Source organism: Salmo trutta, chromosome 23 (assembly GCF_901001165.1).
Source record: "Salmo trutta chromosome 23, fSalTru1.1, whole genome shotgun sequence".
NCBI classification, from domain to species: domain Eukaryota; kingdom Metazoa; phylum Chordata; class Actinopteri; order Salmoniformes; family Salmonidae; genus Salmo; species Salmo trutta.
This window is the reverse complement of record NC_042979.1, coordinates 5,133,746-5,157,573: the sequence shown is the minus strand read 5'-3', so window position 1 is coordinate 5,157,573 and position 23,828 is coordinate 5,133,746. Positions and strand designations below refer to the sequence as shown.

The 23,828-nt window shown below is 43.8% G+C and overlaps 1 protein-coding gene across 2 annotated transcripts in view; it reads left to right on the top strand.

The window, feature by feature from the left end:
* Window positions 1–2,698: 2,698 nt before the first annotated feature.
* sh2d3ca (SH2 domain containing 3Ca) overlaps window positions 2,699–23,828 on the top strand; it is a 99,354-nt gene continuing 78,224 nt past the window's right edge. For both annotated transcript variants that reach the window (XM_029708579.1, XM_029708578.1), the window contains exons 1-3: window positions 2,699–2,857; window positions 8,098–8,817; window positions 20,861–21,080. In XM_029708579.1, the coding sequence (XP_029564439.1) occupies window positions 2,836–2,857; window positions 8,098–8,817; window positions 20,861–21,080 (962 nt within the window). In that variant the 5' untranslated portion in view covers window positions 2,699–2,835. The remainder of the gene's footprint in view (window positions 2,858–8,097; window positions 8,818–20,860; window positions 21,081–23,828) is intronic.

The window sequence follows — 23,828 nt, the reverse complement described above, 5'->3', positions numbered from 1 at the left end:
GTTGCTGTCACGCCCTGGCCATAGAGAGGTTTTTGTTCTCTATTTTGGTTAGGGTGTGCATTCTATGTTCCGTTTTATGTTTTGTGTATTTCTTTGTTTTGGCCGGGTATGGCTCTCAATCAGGGACAGCTGTCTATCGTTGTCTCTGATTGGGAGCCATACTTAGGTAGCCTTTTCCCACATGGTTTTTGTGGGTAGTTGTTTTCTGTCTTGTGTTTTTCGCCTGACAGAGCTGTTGCGTTTTGTTCCACTTTGTTTTTGATTCAGTGTTCAGTTTTAATAAATACCATCATGAATACGTACCACGCTGCACCTTGGTCCTCTCCTTGCAACAACCGTTACAGTTGCTTACCTGACAGAACTGTTTGGCTGTCGTTTTTTTGTTTCTTTGTTTCTTTGTTTCTTTGTTTATGTCTTCTCAGTACAATAAATTACATGATGAGCACTCAACACGCTGTGCCTTGGTCTACTCCCTGCAACAGCTCTTACATCAGGAAATTTTCCTGCGACATTGATGTTTGTCCATATCGCCCAGTTCTAAAAGTACGTGTCATTTCAGCTCTTAAAAACACGCACAACATGTTCCTCATATTTGACATGTATGTAGCTTTATATTTCCATATGGAGGAAATTGAAAACTCCGTAAACAAATACTTTAATGTTTTTATTTTTTTGCACGCTGATGCTTTTTACTGTCATAGACAGTCTGTGGGGAATGCCTTTCATCATATCATTGGTCTCACTGTTCATAGTATATCTTCACTGCATGGAAATCTGTATTTGTAAGTGTCAGATTGATGGGCCTAGAATCAGATATACTGTAGCCATCTCGTATGTACAAACGGTCCCTCAACAATTCACTAGTGGTCCCAGACTCCCAGGATAAAATAACAACAACAACAACAGCTCAGAGATATAATATCAGACCAGAGATCTGATAGGCAGCTGGGGCTTTCAGTTTAATTAATAAATCATTCATTATTAACTTCAGTCAGTGGGAAAAGGTCTCACATGCAGGCAGCACTATCAGCCTCTGTCAGGCACTGTCTGTTACACGCAGGTAAGGCCGGTTGTCTGCACCTGATTTTGTACTTTTTCCCCACTGACAAAGAAAGGATCAGTCTATAATTTTAATGGTAGGTTTATTTGAACAGTGAGAGACAGAATAACAACAAAAAAAATCAAGAAAAAAGCATTTAAAAAATGTTATAAATTGATTTGCATCTTAATGAGGCAAATAAGTATTTGACCCCCTCTCAATCAGAATGATTCTGGCTCCCAGGTGTCTTTTATACAGGTAACGAGCTGAGATTAGGAGCACACTCTTAAAGGGAGTGCTCCTAATCTCAGTTTGTTACCTGTATAAAAGACATCTGTCCATAGAAGCAATCAATCAATCAGATTCCAAACTCTCCACCATGGCCAAGACCGAAGAGCTCTCCAAGGCTGTCAGGGACAAGATTGTAGACATACACAAGGCTGGAATGGGCTACAAGACCATCGCCAAGCAGCTTGGTGAGAAGGTGACAACAGTTGGTGGGATTATTCGCAAATGGATGAAACACAAAAGAACTGTCAATCTCCCTCGGCCTGAGGCTCCATGCAAGATCTCACCTCGTGGAGTTGCAATGATCATGAGAATGGTGAGGAATCAGCCCAGGACTACACGGGAGGATCTTGTCAATATTCTCAAGGCAGCTGGGACCATAGTCACCAAGAAAACAATTGGTAACACACTAACACAACTCAACTCGCCGTGTTTGGAGCAGAAGGAATGCTGCCTATGACCCCAAGAACACCATCCCCACCGTCAAACATGGAGGTGGAAACATTATGCTTTGGGGGTGTTTTTCTGCTAAGGGGACAGGACAACTTCACCGCATCAAAGGGACGATGGATGGGGCCATGTACCATGAAATATTGGGTGAGAACCTCCTACCCTCAGCCAGGGCATTGAAAATGGGTCGTGGATGGGTATTCCAGCATGACAATGACCCAAAACACACGGCCAAGGCAACAAAGGAGTGGCTCAAGAAGAAGCACATTAAGGTCCTGGAGTGGCCTAGCCAGTCTCCAGACCTTAATCCCATAGAAAATCTGTGGAGGGAGGTGAAGGTTCGAGGGAGCTGAAGGTTCGAGTTGCCAAACGTCAGCCTCGAAACCTTAATGACTGCAAAGAGGAGTGGGACAAAATGCCTCCTGAGATGTGTGCAAACCTGGTGGCCAACTACAAGAAACGTCTGACCTCTGTGATTGCCAACAAGGGTTTTTCCACCAAGTACTAAGTCATGTTTTACAGAGGGGTCAAATACTTATTTCCCTCATTAAAATGCAAATAATTTTATAACATTTTTGACATGCGTTTTTTTCTGGATTTTTTTGTTGTTATTCTGTCTCTCACTGTTCAAATAAACCTACCATTAAAATTATAGACTGATCCTTTCTTTGTCAGTGGGCAAACGTACAAAATCGGTAGGGGATCAAATACTTTTTTCCCTCACTGTACACCGCACACCGCTGTATAGCCACAATACAGTGACATGCTACAGGCTCATCTACTCTCACCTCCCTGTTACCTACTCCCCACTGGCCAACACAGGAAGCACAGAGGCCTGTCTACAGCTTCTTCTGCGTGCATACATTTACACATCTGCCTTGTGGAGCGGAACTGAACTGAACTGTGGCTAGATAGAGGAGAGGTTGGTTGGTTAAAGGAGTGGTTGGTTCCTGCTCTTAAAGACAGTCTACTTGGCACCGGAGATCGAGTAGCTCTCTGCTCTCTTCCCCCCCAGTCAGTTAGTCAGTAAGCCTGAAGTTGGACCCCGCAGTCACACCATGAGCGGAAAACGGAAACTGAGTGAGTAGCCTGCTACGGTGTGTGTGGAGTACCACTTCAGTGTGTGTGTGTGTGTGTGTGGTTAGAGGCTGAGGATTCACGTTAATCATTAACTAAATGCACCTCTCTTATGATTACGTCATGCTAGTGACAGTAGTATGCAGACATCTGTGTTTGAGCCACCTGCCACTCCTCTCACTGGTCTCATGCAAATAAAGCTTTAGACAGTATAACACCAAAAAATATCTACAGTGTAACATCTATCTTTTTTAGGCTGACCTAGATACGGTCTTCTTTCAAATGAATAAATTAAGAGGGACGTAGTAAATAATGCACTTCTGATCTAGTTGAAGGGTGTGCTACAGCTGCTAGCCTACACCATTGCAATAATGTGAGTTATGACTATAGACCATGTACATACATGACAACACCATAGACATCATATACTAAAGCAACAAGGCCGGAGGGGCTGTGGTATATGGCCAATATACCACGGCTTAGGGCTGTTCTTAGGCACGACCCAACGCGTAGTGCCTGGATACATGCATATGATAGGCTATTATTGGTCTTTAGATCCTGACCTCAGCCTGTTTTAAGGGAGAAATTAAGTATATTTTTGTACTTCACTGGAGGGGAAGAGGAAGTGTGAAAATACCACACATGCGTGCGCATATACACCACAGGACTTCCAAGATAGATGCAGCAGCAGCACGCACAGGAAACAGTTCAGTTTCATTGGTTAACTGTTACTTTTGAAGGTGCTTTACTCTACAGTGTAGATAGATGTCACAGCTACAAAAGTATCCTTTAGTGGTGTTACAGGCTTTGGTTTTTCTGTTTATATTTCGAGGTTGGACATTAGTACGTTAGCACATTGGGCGCACCAATTGGTGTCATCTCGTTTCTCGTTAGTCAGAAGGTGTTTCACCTGTGCTGTCCCAGGTGATATTTAAGAGCGGCTGGCCCAGTGCTCCAGTTGTGTTGAGAGATGTGGAGGGTTAACGCCTTTAGTTGGCTCTCACTATTTGATTTATTTAAAAAAAAATATATATATATCCTTTGTCTGATCTTCCTGTTTTCATTTTCTCCACTTTTTGGTTTGCTTCCTGTCTTTAAGTATGGTGTAGGTTTGTATTTTGTTTGTCTCTTGGGCAAATTTAGTGGGCGCTCAGGGTGGGTGTCTTATGTCCCAGTTGTTGTTGCTAGTCAACATTCAGTGAGTGTCTTTCAGAACCCCTCCTAGAACACCACCTGTTTCGTTTTGGTTGTTGTCAGTGACTCTTTTTTCAGTTCCCCCTTCTGTTTTTGCAACAATTTTTTGGTTTCTTGCTGGGAAACGTAATAGTGGCCACTGCCTCTTTGAGGACAAAGTAAAGACAAAACGTGTAGTTTCTGTTTCATCCTCCTATCCAGTACAGTGCTGACTGTCCTGTCCCTTCAGAGTCTATGTTATTATATTTAGTTCTGGTGGTTCTGTCTGAATCAGAGTTCTCTCAGTAAATGGTCTTTATACAGAAACACACATGGGAGTCTAGAGAAAGTGTATAGAACAATTACTTTGAAAGTTTAGGAGCCTACTGTTGTCTCACTTTCTGAAATCACAGGTATAAAAAAAGCAGGCTAAATAAAAAATACAACAAGGCCTACATTCCCCATCACCACTGTCGTCATCATCATCAGGTGATGTGCCTACCATCACGTGAGAGGTTTTACCTCCATTTTCCCCCACACAACACGGACTAATTGTGTGCAACAAACATTGTTAATTACCCTTGCAAACCTATGGCTAATCCTATTGCTAATCAATTCAAACATTAGGCTTTTGTTCATGTAAAATAATGTGGAATCGCGTGGCGCGAAATACAAATACCTCAAATGCTATAACTTCAATTTCTCAAACATATGACTATTTTACACCATTGTAAAGATAAGACTCTCGTTAATCTAACCACGTTGTCCGATTTCAAAAAGGCTTTACAGCGAAAGCAAAACATTAGATTATGTCAGGAGAGTACCCTGCCAAAAATAATCACACAGCCATTTTCAAAGCAAGCATATATGTCACAAAAACCAAAACCACAGCTAAATGCAGCACTAACCTTTGATGATCTTCATCAGATGACACTCCTAGGACATTATGTTATACAATACATGCATGTTTTGTTCAATCAAGTTCATATTTATATCAAAAAACAGCTTTTTACATCAGCATGTGATGTTCAGAACTAGCATACCCACCGAAAACTTCCGGTGAATTTACTAAATTACTCATGATAAACGTTGACAAAATACATAAATTATTTTAAGAATTATAGATACAGAACTCCTTTATGCAAACGCTATGTCAGATTTTAAAATAGTTTTTCGGCGAAAGCACATTTTGCAATATTCTGAGTACATAGCTCGGCCATCACAGGCTAGCTAATTTGACACCCACCAAGTTTGGGGCAACCTAAACTCAGAATTACTATTAGAAAAATTGAATTACCTTTGCTGTTCTTCGTCAGAATGCACTTCCAGGACTTCTACTTCAACAACAAATGTTGTTTTGGTTCCAAATAATCCATAGTTATATCCAAATACCTCCGTTTTGTTCGTGCGTTCAGGTCACTATCCGAAGGGTAACGCGCGAGCGCATTTCGTGACAAAAAAATTCAAAATATTCCATTACCATACTTAGAAGCATGTCAAACGCTGTTTAAAATAAACGCTGTTTAAAATGGATGCTATTTTTCTCATAAAATAGCGATAATATTCCAACCGGACAACGTTGTATTCATTCAAAGACTGAAAGAAAAAAAATGGAGAAGTCTCGTGAATGCGTATATCAGTCTCATTGTCCCCAGGCAGGCCACTTACAAACTCTGCTGCTGTACTTTGCCCAGAGACAGGAGACACGTCATTCCGTTTTCTGAACGCTTTAGAGAGCCAATGGAAGCCTTAGAAAGCGTCACGTAACAGCACAGATGCTGTATTTTTTATAGAGATGCAACAGAAGGACAACAAATTGTCAGACAGGGCACCTCCTGCATGGAATCTTCTCAGGTTTTGGCCTGCCATATGAGTTCTGTTATACTCACAGACACCATTCAAACAGTTGTAGAAACTTTAGAGTGTTTTCTATCCAAATCTACTAATTATATGCATATTCTCGTTTCTGGGCAGGAGTAGTAACCAGTTTAAATCGGGTACGTTTTTTTTATCCGGCCGTGAAAATACTGCCCCCTAGCTACAACAGGCTAAATGACCCCAAACTTTTGAACGGTAGTGTATATTTTTTGTAAATGTTTTTTTTCTTCAGAATATTGGAGATTCTCCCGTGATCTCATCTTCATATCAGGTGATTCCACATGGGGTCGCTACCCCTAGTTTTGGAACCGCTGCACTAACAAATAGTCATGGGTGGTAACTCTACAAATCACTTGCTTTTCGCAAGGCACTCTATAGGAAATATTTGAATAAGGTTTTAACCTCTAAAAGTCTAAACCTTTGGGGGGGGGGGGGGGGGGGGGGGTTCTACTAAGCTAGGAATTGTTTTAAGAGGGTCATACCATGGATAATTCCATTATCTGATTTAAAATGTTAAGACCTTCTGTAGCCCATAGAAATGCATTGAGTAACACATTAATAAATTGCAGACAGTATAACAATCATAAGGTTTTGAAGTGAAATATCTTCGTTTTTTGGACACATTTAACCCCTTTTTATTTTTTTTGCACAAAACTAACTCGATAATTCCATCAGTTTTTTTTCAACCTGTACCGGGTTACCTTCAGAGGAGTCCCATTACACTTGTGGGGGTCTTAGAGCAAAACGGAGAACACCATCGTGTTCACGAGAGTCTCATCTTAGAGTGGTCATATTAGTTAGTAGGCCAAACCGCTCGGACGCTACAGACGTTTTCGCGAGAAGATAGATTTTCAGGATGTCTCCTGGTCTGACAAACAGCACTGTAGCTCTGCCACTTTCCACCGCAGTCGCGGAAGGCCAATATAGGCGGATGCGGCGGATTGAGACGCAGCCCATGAGAAACAGATCTCGTTTAAACTGATGGATTTTGATTCGTTTTTTAAAATTGTTACTTAGGCACGGGTGCGTCAATAGACTCTTATTAACTAAGCAGTGTGTTAATTTAACACTGGTTCCAGTGTGCATATGGTCCCAATCTTTCAGTGTTGATTTAACACTGGAGAATTTGCTGTGAATATGCTGTTTTTATCTCGCTCGAGTTGTTTTGATTATGAATTTGCTATCACAAAAGGGGTCCCTGTTTTTTGGGAGTGGTCTGAATGGGGAGGGGAAAACTGAAAACTAGCTGTTATTGGCAGAGAGGTTTGAAACTCTCTTTCGTATTGGTCTATTAAATAATTGACCCCCTGGTGATGTCACCATCCAACCAAAACAGGCAGAAATTCCAGGCGGTCATTTCGAACGGTAAAAGGGCATTATCATCATTTTGACAATTGCACAGTATTATTCTAACCTCATAGTGTGGATATATATATAAAACAAAGGCAAATCAAATCTGACTGCACTGAGCCCTTAAGTCATTGTTGCCATTTGTACATGTTTGTAAATATAACTCCAGATCCAGTCTGCAGAATCATCTGCGCTGTAAATAGACTAAATAGCCTACCACCTATTTTGCATTTGATCTACTGTCTCTGTCTCAACTGTTGCTGCTTCACACCAACTAAATAGGCTGCTAGCGCTGGGTCGCCTATCTTAACACATCACCTTCCTCAAAAATTCAATTGAAATAATTGTTTCAAAAGAACGAGTTAGCTCGTACACCTAAGACAAGCTGTTTCCATTCCTGCCCAGTGTTTATGTATTGTTCCTCTGGACCCCGAGAGGCTGTTCTGGCTCTCCCACCAACTCTCAGTCTGACCATGTTATACTGTTAACTTTGAACAGCTTGAAGTTTCTGAAAAAAACAACTATATATGCCAGCAGTCACCTCTTGCACTCCAACAACCCAGCCCAGGGGGTCACGTTCCAAACATTCTAGAACACACTCAACATTGTAGAACACTTAAACAGGGTGTAAAACCAATAATGTGAGGAAAGCAAAGACAACAGACTATATAAAAAAAGAGATTAAAACATTAAGAACTGATTGCTGACATGTAAAACATTTTGGGACTATATCAACAATGGATTAATGAAACAAATACCAAACGTTTTTGAGTGGAATTCTATTTGAAGAGTGTGTGACAATGTATGACATTATCTGTCTGTCTCGCCCCCTCCCTCAACAGGTTTAAAGTGGTTTGGGATTCTCCCTAACTTCTCCTTCCGTCGGAGCTCATGGTCTGACAAATCCGACTCCAAGTCCTCCTCCTCCGAGCCCGATGGGGCTGGCGCTCTGGACGTGGTATCCTCCCCCATCGCTGTGGAGACGTTTGTTGACGACGTGGATATGATGCAGCCATGCACGTCCAGCTCCGCCCGCTCCAGCGACAACTACACCCACACGGGCACCTTTCCCCGCTTCCTCCTCAGGAAGAGAGACAAGAGTGGGAATTCTGGGAAAAGAGGAACCAAGAAGATCAAGGAGAAGACAGGGGCAAGGCTGGGCAGGAGTCAGAGCCAGCGGCCGGCAGGCGACCATGCGTGTAGGTCTCCCCTGCTTATGGCACAATCCAGCCGGCCTGGCTCCAGAAAGGACCAGCCTCTCTCACCTATATCCAGCCAGGCTGGTCCTGGTCCAACGCCCCAACGGGACCAAGGGCTGCCTCCCATCCACAGAGGATCACTCGATAGGAATGAACACGGAGACCCGCAGGCCCACTGTGAGGAAGAAGAACCACACCAAGGGCAGCTTATGTCAGCTCAGGATGTGGGGTCTACTACCTCTAACGCCCCTCCGCTCACTTGTGAAGACGTCTCCAAAGAACACACATTCACCACTGATCAGGGTGCATCTTCAGATACAGCTTCAACTGGTGGTGCTAGAAGGAACCTTGCTACTGTTCCTGGTCAGTCTGATTCCGTCTCATCATAGAGCCAGGGCTCTAGCATGCACCTGTTATCCATTAATAATGATAAGCCGGGGGCCTCCCGAGGGGCGCAGTGGTCTAAGACATTGCATCGCAGTGCTAGCTGTGCCCATAGAGAGCCTGGTTCGAGTCCAGGTTCTGTTGCAGCCGGCCACGACTGGTAGACCCATGGGGCAGCGCACAATTGGCCCAGCTTCGTCCGGGATAGGGAGGGTTTGGCTGGCAGGGATGTTCTTGTCCCATCGCGCACTAGCAACTCCTGTGGCGGGCCCGGCGCAATGCACACTGACACAGTCGTCAGGTGTGCGGTGTTTCCTCTGACACGTTGATGAAGGCTGGCTTCTGGGTTAAGCGGGCATTGTGTCAAGAAGCAGTGTAGCTTGGCTGGGTTGTGTTTTGGGGGAGAGGCATGGCTCTCGACTTTCGCCTCTCCCGAGTCCGTACGGGAGTTGCAGCGATGGGACAAGACTGTAAACTACCAATTGGATACCACTATTTACTAAAAATAGTAAAGCACCCTTTGCTGGCCTGTTCTGAGTGATCTGAAGGAGAAAATTGTGTTTGAAAAAATATAATGCTATTTTTCAAAGAACAAGTTAACTACTGACTTTCAGCATGCATATAGGGAAGGATACTCAACTTACAGTATACTGCACTGACTCAGATGACTGATTGGCTAAAATAAATGAATTATAAGATGATAGTTGAAGTTGTATTGTTGCAAATCAAATTTAATTTGTCACACGTGCCGAATACAACAGGTGAAATGCTTACTTACAAGCCCTTAACCAACAATGCAGTTAAGAAAAATACCTAAAAAAATAAGAAATAAAAGTAACAAATAATTAAAGAGCAGCAGTAAAATAACAATAGTGAGGCTATATATTGGGGGTACCAGTACAGAGTCAATGTGCGGGGGCACCGGTTAGTTGAGGTAATTGAAGTAATATGGACATGTAGAGTTATTAAAGTGACTATGCATAGATAATAAACAGAGAGTAGCAGCAGTGTAAAATGGGGGGGGGGATGCAAATAGTCTGGGTAGCCATTTGATTAGATGTTCAGGAGTCTTATGGCTTGGGGGTAGAAGCTGTTTAGAAGCCTAGACTTGGCGCTCCGGTACCGCTTTCCGTGCGGTAGCAGAGAGAACAGTCTATGACTAGGGTGGCTGGAGTCTTTGACAATTTTTAGGGCCTTCCTCTGACACCGCCTGGTATAGAGGTCCTGGATGGCAGGAAGCTTGGCCGTACGCACTACCCTTTGTAGTGCTTTGCGATCGGAGGCCGAGCAGTTGCCATACCAGGCAGTGATGCAACCAGTCAGAATGCTCTCGATGGTGCAGCTGTAGAACCTTTAGAGGATCTGAGGTCCCATGCCAAATCTTTTCAGTCTCCTGAGGGGGAATTGGTTTTGTCGTGCCCTCTTCACAACTGTCTTGGTGTGCTTGGACCATGTTAGTTTGTTGGTGATGTGGACACCAAGGATCTTGAAACTCTCAACCTGTTCCACTACAGCCCCATCGATGAGAATGGGGGCGTGCTCGGTCCTCCTTTTCCAGTAGTCCACAATCATCTCCTTTGTCCTGATCACGTTGAGGGAGAGGTTGTTGCCCTGGCATCACACGGCCAGGTCTCTGACTTTCTCCCTATAGGCTGTCTCGTCATTGTTGGTGATCAGGCCTACCACTGTTGTCATCTGTGAACTTAATGATGGTGTTGGAATTGTGCCTGGCCATGCAGTCGTGAGTGAACAGGGAGTACAGGAGGCGACTGAGTACGTACCCCTGAGGGGCCCCCGTGTTGAGGATCAGCATGGCAGATGTATTGTTACCTACCCTTATCACCTGGGGGCGGCCTGTCAGGAAGTCCAGGATCCAGTTGAAGAGGGGGGTTTTTAGTCCCAGGGTTCTTAGCTTAATGATGAGGTTTGAGGGCACAATGGTGTTGAATGCTGAGCTGTAGTCAATGAGTAGCATGCTCACATAGCTGTTCCTTTTGTCCAGGTGGGAAAGGGCAGTGTTGAGTAAAATAGAGATTGCATCCTCTGTGGATCTGTTGGGGTGGTATGCAAATTGGAGTGGGTCTAGGGTTTCTGGGATAATGGTGTTGATATGAGCCATGCCCAGCCTTTCAAAGCACTTTATGGCTACAGACGTGAGTGCTACGAGTCGGTAGTCATTTTGGCAGGTTACCTTAGTGTTCTTGGGCACAGGGACTATGGTGGTCTGCTTGAAACATATTGGTATCACAGACTCAAGACAAGGAGAGGTTGAAAATGTCAGTGAAGACACTTGCCAAGTTGGTCAGCGCATGCTTGGAGTTTACGTCTTGGTAATCCATCTGGCCCTGCGGCCTTGTGAATGTTGACCTGTTTAAAGGTCTTACTCACATCGGCTACAGAGAGCGTGATCACAGTCATCCGGAACAGCTGATGCTCTCATGCATGTTTCAGTGTTACTTTCCTCGAAGCGAGCATAGAAGTAATTTAGCTTATCTGGTAGGCTTGTGTCACTGGGTAGCTCACGGCTGTGCTTCCCTTTGTAGTCTAATAGTTTGCAAGCCCTGCCACATCCGACGAACGTTGGAGCCAGTGTAGTACAATTCAATCTTAGTCCTGTATTGACACTTTGCCTGTTTGATGGTTCGTCGGAGGGCATAGCGGGATTTCTTATAAGCTTCCGGGTTAGAGTCCCGCTCTTTGAAAGCGGCAGTTCTACCCCTCTGGTTGCACATTTAACATGCTGGTATAAATGAGGTAAAACAGATTTAAGTTTCCCTGCATTAAAGTCCCCTGCCACTAGGAGCGCTGCCTCTGAGCGTTTTCCTGTTTGCTTATGGCCGTATACAGCTCATTGAGTGCGGGCCTAGTGCCAGCATTGGTTTGTGGTGGTAAATAGACAGCTACAAAGACTATAGACGAAAACTCTTAGTGTGGTCTACAGCTTATCATGATACTCTACCTCATGCAAGCAAAACCTTGAGACGTCCTTAGATATCGTGCACCATCTGTCGTTTACAAATATACATAGACCACCACCCCTTGTCTTACCAGAGGCTGCTGTTCTATCCTGCCGATACAGTGTGTAACCCGCCAGCTGTATGTTGCTCAGACACGACTCGGTGAAACATAAGATATTACAGTTAATATCCCATTGGTAGGATGTACGTGCTTGTCGTTCGTCCACTTTAATATCTAGCGATTGTATGTTGGCCAATAGTACCTATGGCAAAGGCAGATTAGCCACTCATCGCTGGATCCATACAAGGCACCCCGATCTCCTTCCACGATTTAAATTTTTTGAATGACGGGGATGAGGGCTGGAGTAAATCCCTCTCGTCCGACTCATTAGTGCAGTCTGAGTATTGTTCATAAATTGTTGTTGATAAAAACTCATTACGGATTAACATCACAGTTGGAGAGGTACTTATCCAATAGAACAGAGTATTCTTCAATGGAAGCTTCTCAGGTATGTACAGTGCAGTATCAGGGCAGTTGCCTTGGGCCATTACTCTTCTCTATTGCAAATTACTCACATAAATGACTATGTATGCTGATTGCACAATCTACATATCAGCACCTACAGCCAATGAGCTCACTGAGAATCATAGCAAGGAGTTAGTCAGTGTCAGAATGGGAAATTAACAATAAACTGGTCTTAAAACCAAAAGCATTGTATTTGGTTCAAGTCATATTGACAAAGTTGTAGCGACATTGAGGTGAGGTATATCTGTTATAAGATCCGGTTTGGCAATGTTCAACTGTACTAGTTGTTCAGACTATTGTCCCATTTTGATTACTGTCCAGTAATAGGGTCAGGTGCAGCAAATAAAGGCTGCATATGGCCCAAAACAAAGCAGCAAGCCTTACCCTTAACTGCACACACAGAACTAACATCAAAAACATGCACGATTATCTTTCATGGTTGAGGAGAAATTGTCTACCTCGTCCAGTCTTGATGAAACATGTGTTTAAAAGTCTAACTATTTGTATAATCCAATTGCATGCACAACAAACAGACAAACAGTGGAAGTCGGAAGTTTACATACACTTAGGTTGGAGTCATTAAAACTAATTTCTCCACCACTCCACAAATGTCTTAACAAACTATAGTTTTGGCAAGTCGGTTAGGACATCTACTTTGTGCATGACAAGTAATTTTTCAATTGTTTAGACAGAATTTAACTTATAATTCACTGTATCACAATTCCAGTGGGTCAGAAGTTTACATACACTAAGTGGACTGTGCCTTTGAACATCTTGGAAAATTTCAGAAAATGTCATGGCTAGGCTAATTAACAACATTTGAGTCAATTGGAGGTGTACCTGTGGATGTATTTCAAGGTCTACCGTCAAAATCAGTGCGTCTTTGCTTGACATCATGGGAAAAATCAAAAGAAATCAGCCAAGACCTCAGAAAAAGAATTGTAGACCTCCACAATTCTGGTTCATCCATGGAGCAATTTCCAAACACCTGAAGGTACCACATTCATCTGTACAAACAATATTACCCAAGTATAAACACCATAGGACCACACAGACGTCATACCGCTCAGGAAGGAGACACGTTCTGTCTCCTAGAGATGAACGTACTTGTGCAAATCAATCCCAGAACAGCAAAGGACCTTGTGAAGATGCTGGAGGAAACAGGTACAAAAGTATTTATATCCACAGTAAAACGAGTCCTATATTGACATAACCTGAAAGGCCGCTCAGCAAGGAAGAAGCCACTGCTCCAAAATCGCTGTTATGTACGCCTCTAGGAAGAGGGAACGCAAAACCCTACTACAACTCAACTCCCCGTGGAGTGAAAGAGGTATGGGATTGTAGGTGCGAGTAAGAATGACAAAGGCAGAGAATTTACCATTTACTGGGAATTTAATCCTTCACACGGTACATTTTTTGGGGAAAAGGGGTTGAATGGAAGCAAAGAAAGTGAATGTCAAAGCCCCCTCCTACCTTACCTGCCTACCCACTACTTACCCATCTTAGCACCATCTGGTGCGCTAACCAAAATACAGGGGGTGGGCCACCCAGGTCTTACCTAGTGTATAGACAGTAAATACGACAGGTTATGTATGCCCGCAGGCCTCTTGCCTAAGCACTCCCTAGGTGCCTTCCCCTCCCCCCTGGGAACAAATGAAACAGAACACAATGTCAATAATAAAAAAAACTGCATCCTATTGACAAACAGAGGACATACTAATAAGCTCTCAGCAACAACCAACATTAGTATGTCCAATCATCTCTCTTCTGAGCAACAGAACACTGGCTTATATAGCTTCAGAAGGAGTCGGTAATTGAAGACAGCTGTTTCTGACGAGGGCAGCTCCAACCAATCAGCTGCTTGGGGGAATTTCAGGAATACATCCTGAAACGCACACATACAAAACCACAACACAAAAACTGGGGAACATAACACACCCACCATAAAATATGCAGACATAGTTTGCAATAACAAAACCTAACGCATTCCCAGTTACTAAACCCGTGATAGAGCGTCGGCAACCACAGTCACTGAACCCTTCACATAATTTATCTGTACATTGTATCCTTGTACAATCAGAGCCCACCGCATAAGGCAGCGGTTCTGATTGTACATTTGCTTCAAAAACACTAAAGGATTATGGTCCAGTACAGGCAAGGCACTGGAGCCCACATATACGTCAAAGAACTGTAAGGCTAGCAATAAAGCCAGCGTCTCTTGTTCAATGCTGGAGTACCTTGACTGACACGAGTTGAACTTACGGGAGAAGAAACTGATGGGCCGGTCCACTCCCTCTTCATCTTCCTGCAAGAGAAACGCACCCACCCCCACTATACTAGTGTCTACCTCCAACTTAAAAGGTTTGTCAAAGTTGGGGGCGGCAAGCACTGGGGCACTACAAAGTAGCGCTTTGGCAGACTCAAAAGCATAGTTACAGTCCTGGGACCACTTAAATGGTACCTTGGGACTAAGCAGAGATGTAAGGGGAGCTACTACCGTCAAGAAATGTACAATAGTACCCTACCATCCCCAGGAATCTGTGCAACTGGCGTCGAGTCGCGGGACCTTGGAAAGCAACAATTGCTTTCACTTTGCCAGTTACTGGGCGTACTTAACCTCGTCCCACTTGTTACCCTAAGTCACAGTAGCCTTCCCAAACTCACATTTGGCCAAATTGAGGGTTAAAGAAGCATTCTCAAACTACTGAAACATGCTTTAAAGTGGCGAGATGATCAGACCAAGTAGACGAATGAGTCACTACATCGTCAAGGTAAGCAGTACAATTTGGCACATCATCGAACACAATGTTAACTAGGCGCTGAAAAGTAGCAGGTGCATTACACATGCCAAAGGGCATCAGTGTATTGTATGAAGTTCTGGCGTAATGAAAGCTGAGATGTCCGAAGGACCTGCCAATAACCTTTTAGCAAATCTAACTTACTTACGCAAGCAGAACCAATTCCATTAATGCAGTCATCTAAGCGAGGTAGAGGAAAAATAATCACTTTGTAACTGCATTTACACGACGATAGTCCATACATAAGCAGGACGTACCGTCAGGCTTAGGAACAAGAATACACGGGGAACGCCAAGAGCTGTTACTGGGTTTTGCCATGTCATTCTGTAATAAATAAGCTACCTCACTTTTCATTACCTCCCCTTTCTTTGCATTAACCCGATACGGATGCTGACGTATAGGAGCAGCGAACCCAACACAGACACGTCATGTTCCAAGATGGACGTGCGACTTGGAACGTCCTGAAACATTGAGGAAACTATCAATAGGATAAGATCATTAGTTTGATCGTCATCCAAATGTTCCATTTGAGAGGGTAACTTTTCAGCATCTCTGAATTACATAAGCGTTCACACTGCTGTATCGTATGGCATAACTCCAACCCATCCTCCTTAAGGTCCCAGCCAGGCTTCAGCACCACCGCAGCCACACTGGAGACGGCAGGCTGGACCAGCTTACCTGAGGAACTGTTGGGAGAATCACCTTCTCGGGGGTGACAGACAAAAAAATGTCATGTAATTCGGGCACGATTTCGTTTTCCCCTGCCATTGTTTTTACGGGGGTAAAAACTGTCGGCATTGCAGAAGGAATACTCGGTGCATTGTCTTCTACCTCAACACTCAAATTTAACTAGACAAATCTACCACATCTCCTAGCTTGCAAGATTGTGCCCTTGTTAACACACAAGCAGGAAAAACATGGGGAAATGCTTGAACCAATTTATCATCTTTAGTTTTGATTTCTGGGTTGTCTACTACCGCTAAAACAGGAGTTGTGTTACCACCAGCAATATCGTTCCCAGTAGCAATGTGACTCCTTTTACTGGCAGTGTAGACACTACACCACGGAAACGTTCTGATACGAAGTCTGACACTAAGTGGACCCAGTGTAATGGTACAGGTACGGTTTGTCACTATCCCCTGTAATGTGACATGCGAGCCACAATACGTTTCAGGAGACCAGGGTAAAGCATCAGTAACGATTACTGACTGCGCCGCCCCGGTGTCGCAGAAGATTCGTATGGGCTTTTGATCCACTTGTTCTCCAGTTAAGGAAACACAACTGGTAGAGATAAAAGGAGCATAGACAGGATGCGGTTTCCCAAATGCTGAATCAATAACTCGGTCCAACGGATGAGCCAAAGACTTGACTAAACCCACACTTTTCATTTTAGGGGACGGTGACTGTTTCGGTTTATTTCTCAAAACCGGGCAGTCCGCAATCACGTGACCCTTTTGGTGACAGTGAAAACATTTACGGATTTCATTAAAAGGCTTAGGGTTGTCAGAGGAAAAGCGACCTGAACAAGGCACTGATGATGTAATCGTTCACCCTTCAAAACGAGGCGCACCAAAGAGTCTGTCAAAGCGAACTACAATTCTATCAGGGAGGTTGCTTTTAAAATCCTCCAACAGCATCAACTCCCGAATATCAAAGGTGTTAGCTTTGCTGGCTGAACACCTGCGATTGAACAGACTTTGTCCCTAGCAAACTGAAATGTACGGTGAGAGGGTTTTTTGTGGTTCCTGAAGCGCTGCCTATAAGTTTCAAGCTCCAAATCATAAGCCCGCAACACAGGTTTAACTGTATCATAGCGTAAACTGTCTTCCAGGGAGAGAGCAGCTACTACTTCCTGGGCTTTCCCAGACAATTTACATTGCAACAGGAGCGGCCAAACCTCAAGTGGCCAATGCAGTGCAGTGGCCACACGCTCAAACGCAGAGAAATAGGAATCAACTTCTGACTCCTGGAATGGAGGGACTAAAGCTATATTTTTACTCACATCGAAGTGGGCTTGATGATAAGCAGCTGGTGGAGTCACTGGCGCCAGCATCTAGCTCCAGTTGTCGGATCCTCACCTCCTTGTCGATTTCCATTTTCCTAATTCCTAGATCGAACGTCGTCTATCTTTTTGCTCCATTTCTAAACGGGCCAGCCTCACCTTCAGCCTAGCGGTCCTGTCTGAACTACCCGAAGCAGAAGGGTCAAATCGGGGCAATGTAAAGGGGGTACGAGCAACCCCTTCCTCCGCCCTGTCCTCCGACTTGGCATCGGAAGGTCTACACGTCTCCTCTCCTGAAGCCTCCCTCTCCTCATCTTTCAATGAGAATTCGTTCTCACCAAACCCTCCCTGACTAGCACCAAAAGCTCAGCCTTCAGGGCTTTCTCAGGGCCGAAGAGTCCATAATGGTCAGCTATAGCGAAAAAGGTCTACTTTCCGCAGCCCCACCAAACCATCAGAGGGCGCTTCAATAAACTTGGAGGGCTGAGGCAGCCATTTTGTACACTGCAGCCTACTGAACACACAAACTAAACCAGTCATCCAAACTCATTACCTACCATCACACCTCAATCACTAACCACAGAGCTCAGTGTAGCAGGGTCCGGTGGGTTTAAGGGATCCCGGATGAGCCCCCATTATGTTACGTACACCTCTAAGAGGGAATGCAACACCCTGCTACAACTCAACTCCCCGTGGAGTGGAAGAAGTATGGGACTGTAGGTGCGAGTAAGGATGACAAAAGGCAGACAATTACCGTTTACAGGAAATGTATTCCGTCACACGGTAAGTTTGGGGAAAGGGGCTGAATGGAACCAAAGCAAAGAAAGTAAATGTCAAAACCCCCTTTCCTACCTACCCACTATTTACCTATCTTAGCACCACCTGGTGCACTAACCAAAATACAGGGGGTGGTCCACCCAGGTCTTACCTAGTGTGTATAGACAGTAAATACAACAGGTTATGTATGGCCGCAGGCCTCTTGCCTAAACACTCCCTAGGTGCCTTCTTCCCCCTTGGAACAAATGAAACAGAATAACACAAACAATGTAAATACAAATAATGCATCCAATTGACAAACACGGGACATACTAATAAGCTCTCGCTCAGCAACAACCAACATGGGACATACCAATCAGCAGAAACCAACACAGGACATACTAATCATCTCTCTTCTGAGCAACAGAACACTGGCTTATATAGCTTCAGAAGCAGTCGGTAATTGAAGACAGCTGTTTCTGACGAGAGGGCGGGGTCAGCTCCAATCATCATTGGGGTCGACCAATCAGCTGCTTGGGGGAATTTCAGGAATCCATCCTGAAACACACACATACAAACAAAACCACAACACAGAAACTGGGGAACGTAACAACCGCCATAAAAAGCCAGACTACAGTTTGCAACTGCACATGGGGACAAAGATCGTACTTTTTGGAGAAATGTCCTCTGGTCTGATGAAACAAAAATAGAACTGTTTGGCCATAATGACCATCGTTATGTTTGGAGGAAAAAGGGGGAGGCTTGCAAGCCAAAGAACACCATATCAACCGTGAAGCAAGGGGGTGGCAGCATCATGTTGTGGGGGTGCTTTGCTGCAGGAGGGACTGGTGCACTTCACAAAATAGATGGCATCATGAGGCAGGAAAATAATGTGGATATATTGAAGCAACATCTCAAGACATCAATCAGGAAGTTAAAGCTTTGTCGCAAATGGGTCTTCCAAATGGATATAATGGTGATCCTAACTGACCTAAGATAGGGAATTTTTACTAGGATTAAATGTCAGGAATTGTGAAAAACTGAGTTTAAATGTATTTGGCTAAGGTGTATGTAAACGTCCGACTTCAACTGTACATACCCCACCAGACACGCCACTAGAGGTTTCTTCACGGTACCCAAAACAAAAACGAATTTAATGCGTCCATCAGGTATGTATTAAACCATGTCATCGTGGAATGCTCTGCCACCAGAGGTTATTCAGGCAAAAAGCAAGTTTTGCTTTAAAAAAACAGATAAACATCTTGTATCACAGTAACTCTCCTCTTTTTAAAGATCTAATTTAACTGTACTATATACATGTACACTCAACAAAAATATCAACGCAACATGTAAAGTGTTAGTCCCATGTTTCATGAGCTGAAATTAAAGATCCCAGATAGATTTTTCTCCATACGCACAAAAGCTTATTTCTCTCAACTTTTGTGCACAAATTTGTTTACATCCCTGTTAGTGAGCATTTCTCCTTTACCAAGATAATCCATCCACCTGATAGGTGTGGCATATCAATAACCTGATTAAACAGCATGATAATTACACAGGTGCACCTTGTGCTGGGGACAATAAAACCACTCTAAAATGTGCAGTTCTGTCACACAACACAATGCCGCATATGTCTCAAGTTTTGAGGGAGAGTGCAATTGGTATGCTGACTGCAAGAATGTCCATCGGAGCTGTTGCCAGAGAATTGAATGTTCATTTATCTACCATAAGCCACCTCCAAAGTCGGTTTTAGAGAATTTGGCAGTACGTACAACAGGCCTCAACCGCAGACCACGTGTAACCACGCCAGCCCAGGACCTCCACATCTGGCTTCTTCACCTGCGGGATCGTCTGAGACCAGCCACCCGGACAGCTGATGAATCTGTGGGTTTGCACAACTGAAGAATTTCTGCACAAACTGTCGGAAACCGTCTCAGGGAAGCTAATCTGCGTGTTCGTTGTCCTCACCAGGGTACTGGAGAAGTGTGCTCTTCACAGATGATTCCCGGTTTCAACTGTACCGGGCAGATGGCTGACAATGAACGTCGTGTGGGTGTGCGGATTGCTGATGTCAATGTTGTGAACAGAGTGCCCCATGGTGGCACTGGGGTTACGGAATGGGCAGGCATAAGCTACGGACAATGAACGCAATTACAATTTAGCGATGGCAATTTGAATGCACAGAGATACCGTGATGAGATCCAGAGGCCCGTTGTCATGCCATTCATTCACTGCCATTACCTTGTTTCAGCATGATAATGCACGGCCCCATGTCACAAAGATCTGTACACAATTCCTGGAAGTTGAAAATGTCCCAGTTCTTCCATGGCCAGGAAGAGTATCTGCACGTGTAGCTAATGGGGATCCTAATAAACTAAACTATTCACACAGAGCCATCTCCATGTTTGTGATGCTCTGAATCGACGTGTACGACAGCGTGTTTCAGTTCCCGCCAATATCCAGCAACTTCGCACAGCCATTGAAGAAGAGTGGGACAACATTCCACAGGCCTCAATGAACAGCCTGATCAACTTTATGTAACGGAGATGTGTCGTGCTGCATGAGGCAAATGGTGGTCACACCAGATACTGACTGGTTTTCTGATCCATGCCCCTACCTTTTTTAAAAAAAGGTATCTGTGACCAACAGATGCATATCTGTATTCCCAGTCATGTGAAATCCATAGATAAAGGCCTAATGAATATATTTAAAATCACTGATTTCCTGTAACTCAGTAAAATCTTTAAAATTGTTGCTTGTTATGTTTATATTTTTGTTCAGTGTATATGAATATTGTTAAAATAGTATTTTTGTTGTCTCTTGGTGTCTTACCAATATAACTTTTATTTAGAATTTAATGTAATATCTTATGTAGTTCTTGTTCTGTACTTTGTCATGTAACTGTACATTTTATGTGGACCCCAGGAAGAGTATCTGCACGTGTAGCTAATGGGGATCCTAATAAACTAAACTATTCACACAGAGCCATCTCCAACCCCCAAGCTTCTAAAGAAAACCTTGCAGCAGCCTGGGACCCTTGTCACCTATCAGATCGAGGAGGGCCTCCCCATGAAGAGAGCCGATAACCTGGGAACAGACAGTAACTCCAGCCCCCTGCCTGAGAGGGCCTCCAGTGGTTCTACTGATAGAGACCTGGGAGAGGGCCTTCAGAGGGAAAGCCAGGCTGTTAAACCTGCGGACAGGTGAGGTTTATTATTTTATTGAATATCAACCATAACTGCCATTTTGGATGTGGAAAAACTGTACTACAGCAGACTGATTCCTAATTGATTACTGTCTATCTCTTGTGTAGATCAAACATATAGAACTCTATTATCTGTGATAGATACACTTCTAAGATGTCTGGATGCCTCTGTACAGACTACAGACAGGCTGATGACTAAGCTTGAAAGAAAATAGTGTGTCTTTCTGTCCGAGGACATTCTGCATTCTTCATGATGTCACTCCTTTACAGGAAGGCCTATAGGAGAATAAAAATATCACAGAGTTCGAGTTCTAACCTATCCCAAACTTACTTTTGAGACTGGCAAAATGTGTCTCAAGCTTGTATTGATCATGAGTAAAAGTGTTGCAAAAGTGACACGGGTATAGCAGCATTACTATAGCAGCAATCTTCTAAGATGCGCAGCATAACTGCAGTAAAGACGTCCTGGAATGCAACCAGTGACGCAAAGGGTGGTGCTATCATCTCGAGCATCCTCCGTTCACTATTCAAACCCGATTCCAACAGCCGGCCAGTTCACTTGCGGCAAATTGCCGGTGAACAGACCATCAGAAAGGAATTGATTCGTGTGCGGCAGAAGTCTTCACTGACCATGGTTGCGTGAGAAAATTGTGGGCCCTTTTTCAATTTGCGAAAAGGTAAAGAATAGCATTAAATAACTCTTAGGCGATAACTTTGCTTGAACAACTTACTTTCTGTGACTTCATTGTCTAGTGCAGGTATTCCCAAACTGGGGTACACGCAATGCCGTCGGGGGTATACATATAGGTGAGGGTTTTTTTCTCGCCTGAGTAGCCTCGATTCACTGTCAAAAATAAAATTAAACTATCTAGTGTAACAGCACAATGTCAAATACAGGTAGCCTAGTCAAATAATTAACATCCACTCACATTAACCGTTACTCTCTCGTGGGAATTCCACTAACGGTCCGTATGTAGCCAAATGTAGCTGCTGCTCGTTTTAGTATCGGTACTAATGGCGCAAAAGCCATGACAGGGAGACATAGTGGAGTGGTATCGCGTGTGCAAGCAGTTGCTCCCAAGCCACTTGGGACACTGCAGCATCCACCGAGAGGCTCGTGCTACCAAGGGAATGCCTGACAGCTTGAAAGATGTTTTGGAAACTACAGTGAAAATTGTTAACTTTGTTAAAGCAAGGCCCCTGAAATACGTGTATTTCTGCATTATGCAATGATATGGGCAGCGACCATGTAACGCTTTTACAACATACAGAAGTGCGCTGGTTATCAAGGGGCAAAGTATTGACAATTTTTTTTAAATTGAGAGACGAGCTTAAAGTTTTCTTTACTGACCATCATTTTCACTTGGCTGACCGCTTGCATGATGACGTGTTTCTCACATCACTGGCCTATCTGGGTGATGTTTTTTCTCGCCTGAATGATCTGAATCTAGGATTACAGGGACTTTCCGCAACTATATTCAATGTGTGGCACAAAATTGAGGATATGATTAAGAAGTTGGAGCTCTTCTCTGTCTGCATTAACAAGGACAACACACAGGTCTTTCCATCATTGCATGATTTTTTTTGTGTGCAAATAAACTCAAACTTACGGACAATGTCAAATGTGATATAGCGAAGCACCTGAGCACTTTCCCAAAATGGATGACACAAACAACTGAATTCATTATCCCTTCCATGCCCTGCCTACAGTCCACTTACTGATATCTGAACAAGTGAGCCTCATTGAAATTGCAACAAGTGGTTATGTGAAAATAGAATTGAATCAAAAGCCACTGCCAGATTTCTGGATAGGGCTGCGCTCAGAGTATCCTGCCTTGGCAAATTGCGCTGTTAAGACACGAATGCCCTTCGCAACCACGTACCTTTGTGAGAGTGGATTCTCGGCCCTCACTAGCATGAAAACGAAATACAGGCACAGGCTGTGTGTGGAAAATGATTTAAAACAGACTCTCCAATACAACCCAACATTGCAGAGTTATGTGCATCCTTTCAAGCACACCCTTCTCATTAACCTGTGGTGAGTTACTCACAATTTTCGATGAACAAATAAGGTTTTATATGTAAGATGGTTAAATAAAGAGCAACATTATAGATTATTTGTCACGTCCTGACCACTAAAGGGGATATTTGTTCTTGTAGTTTGGTCAGGACGTGGCAGGGGGTATTTTGTTTTATGTGGTTCAGGGTGTGTTTGTGTATGTCTTCATGTAGAGGGGGTATTTGGTTTATATGGTTCGGGCTATGTATTTAGGTAGAGGGGTATTTGATTTATTAGTCCAGGGTTTTGGTTATTGTTCTATGTTAGTTTTTCTATGTTCTGTCTAGGTGTTTGTATTTCTATGTTTTGGTAATGGGATTGGGGCCTTCAATTGGAGGCAGCTGTCTATCGTTGCCTCTGATTGAAGGTCCTATATTTAGGAGTGTTTTTGTCATGGGATTTTGTGGGAGATTGTTGCTGTGTATAGCTTTGTGCCTTACTGGCCTGTGCTTTGTCGTCGTGGTTTCCTTGTATACGTTTTGGTTTTCCTTCTTTGTCCGATGAGTATACATTTTCCCGCTGCGTCTTGGTCTAAACCCTACGACACCCGTGACATTATTATTTGTGCCCTGGTCCTATAAGAGCTCTTTGACACTTCCCACGAGCCAGGTTGTGACAAACACACACTTATTCTTATGTTTAATAAATATATCGTATAGCGTGTGTGTGTGGCAGGCGTACAAGGAT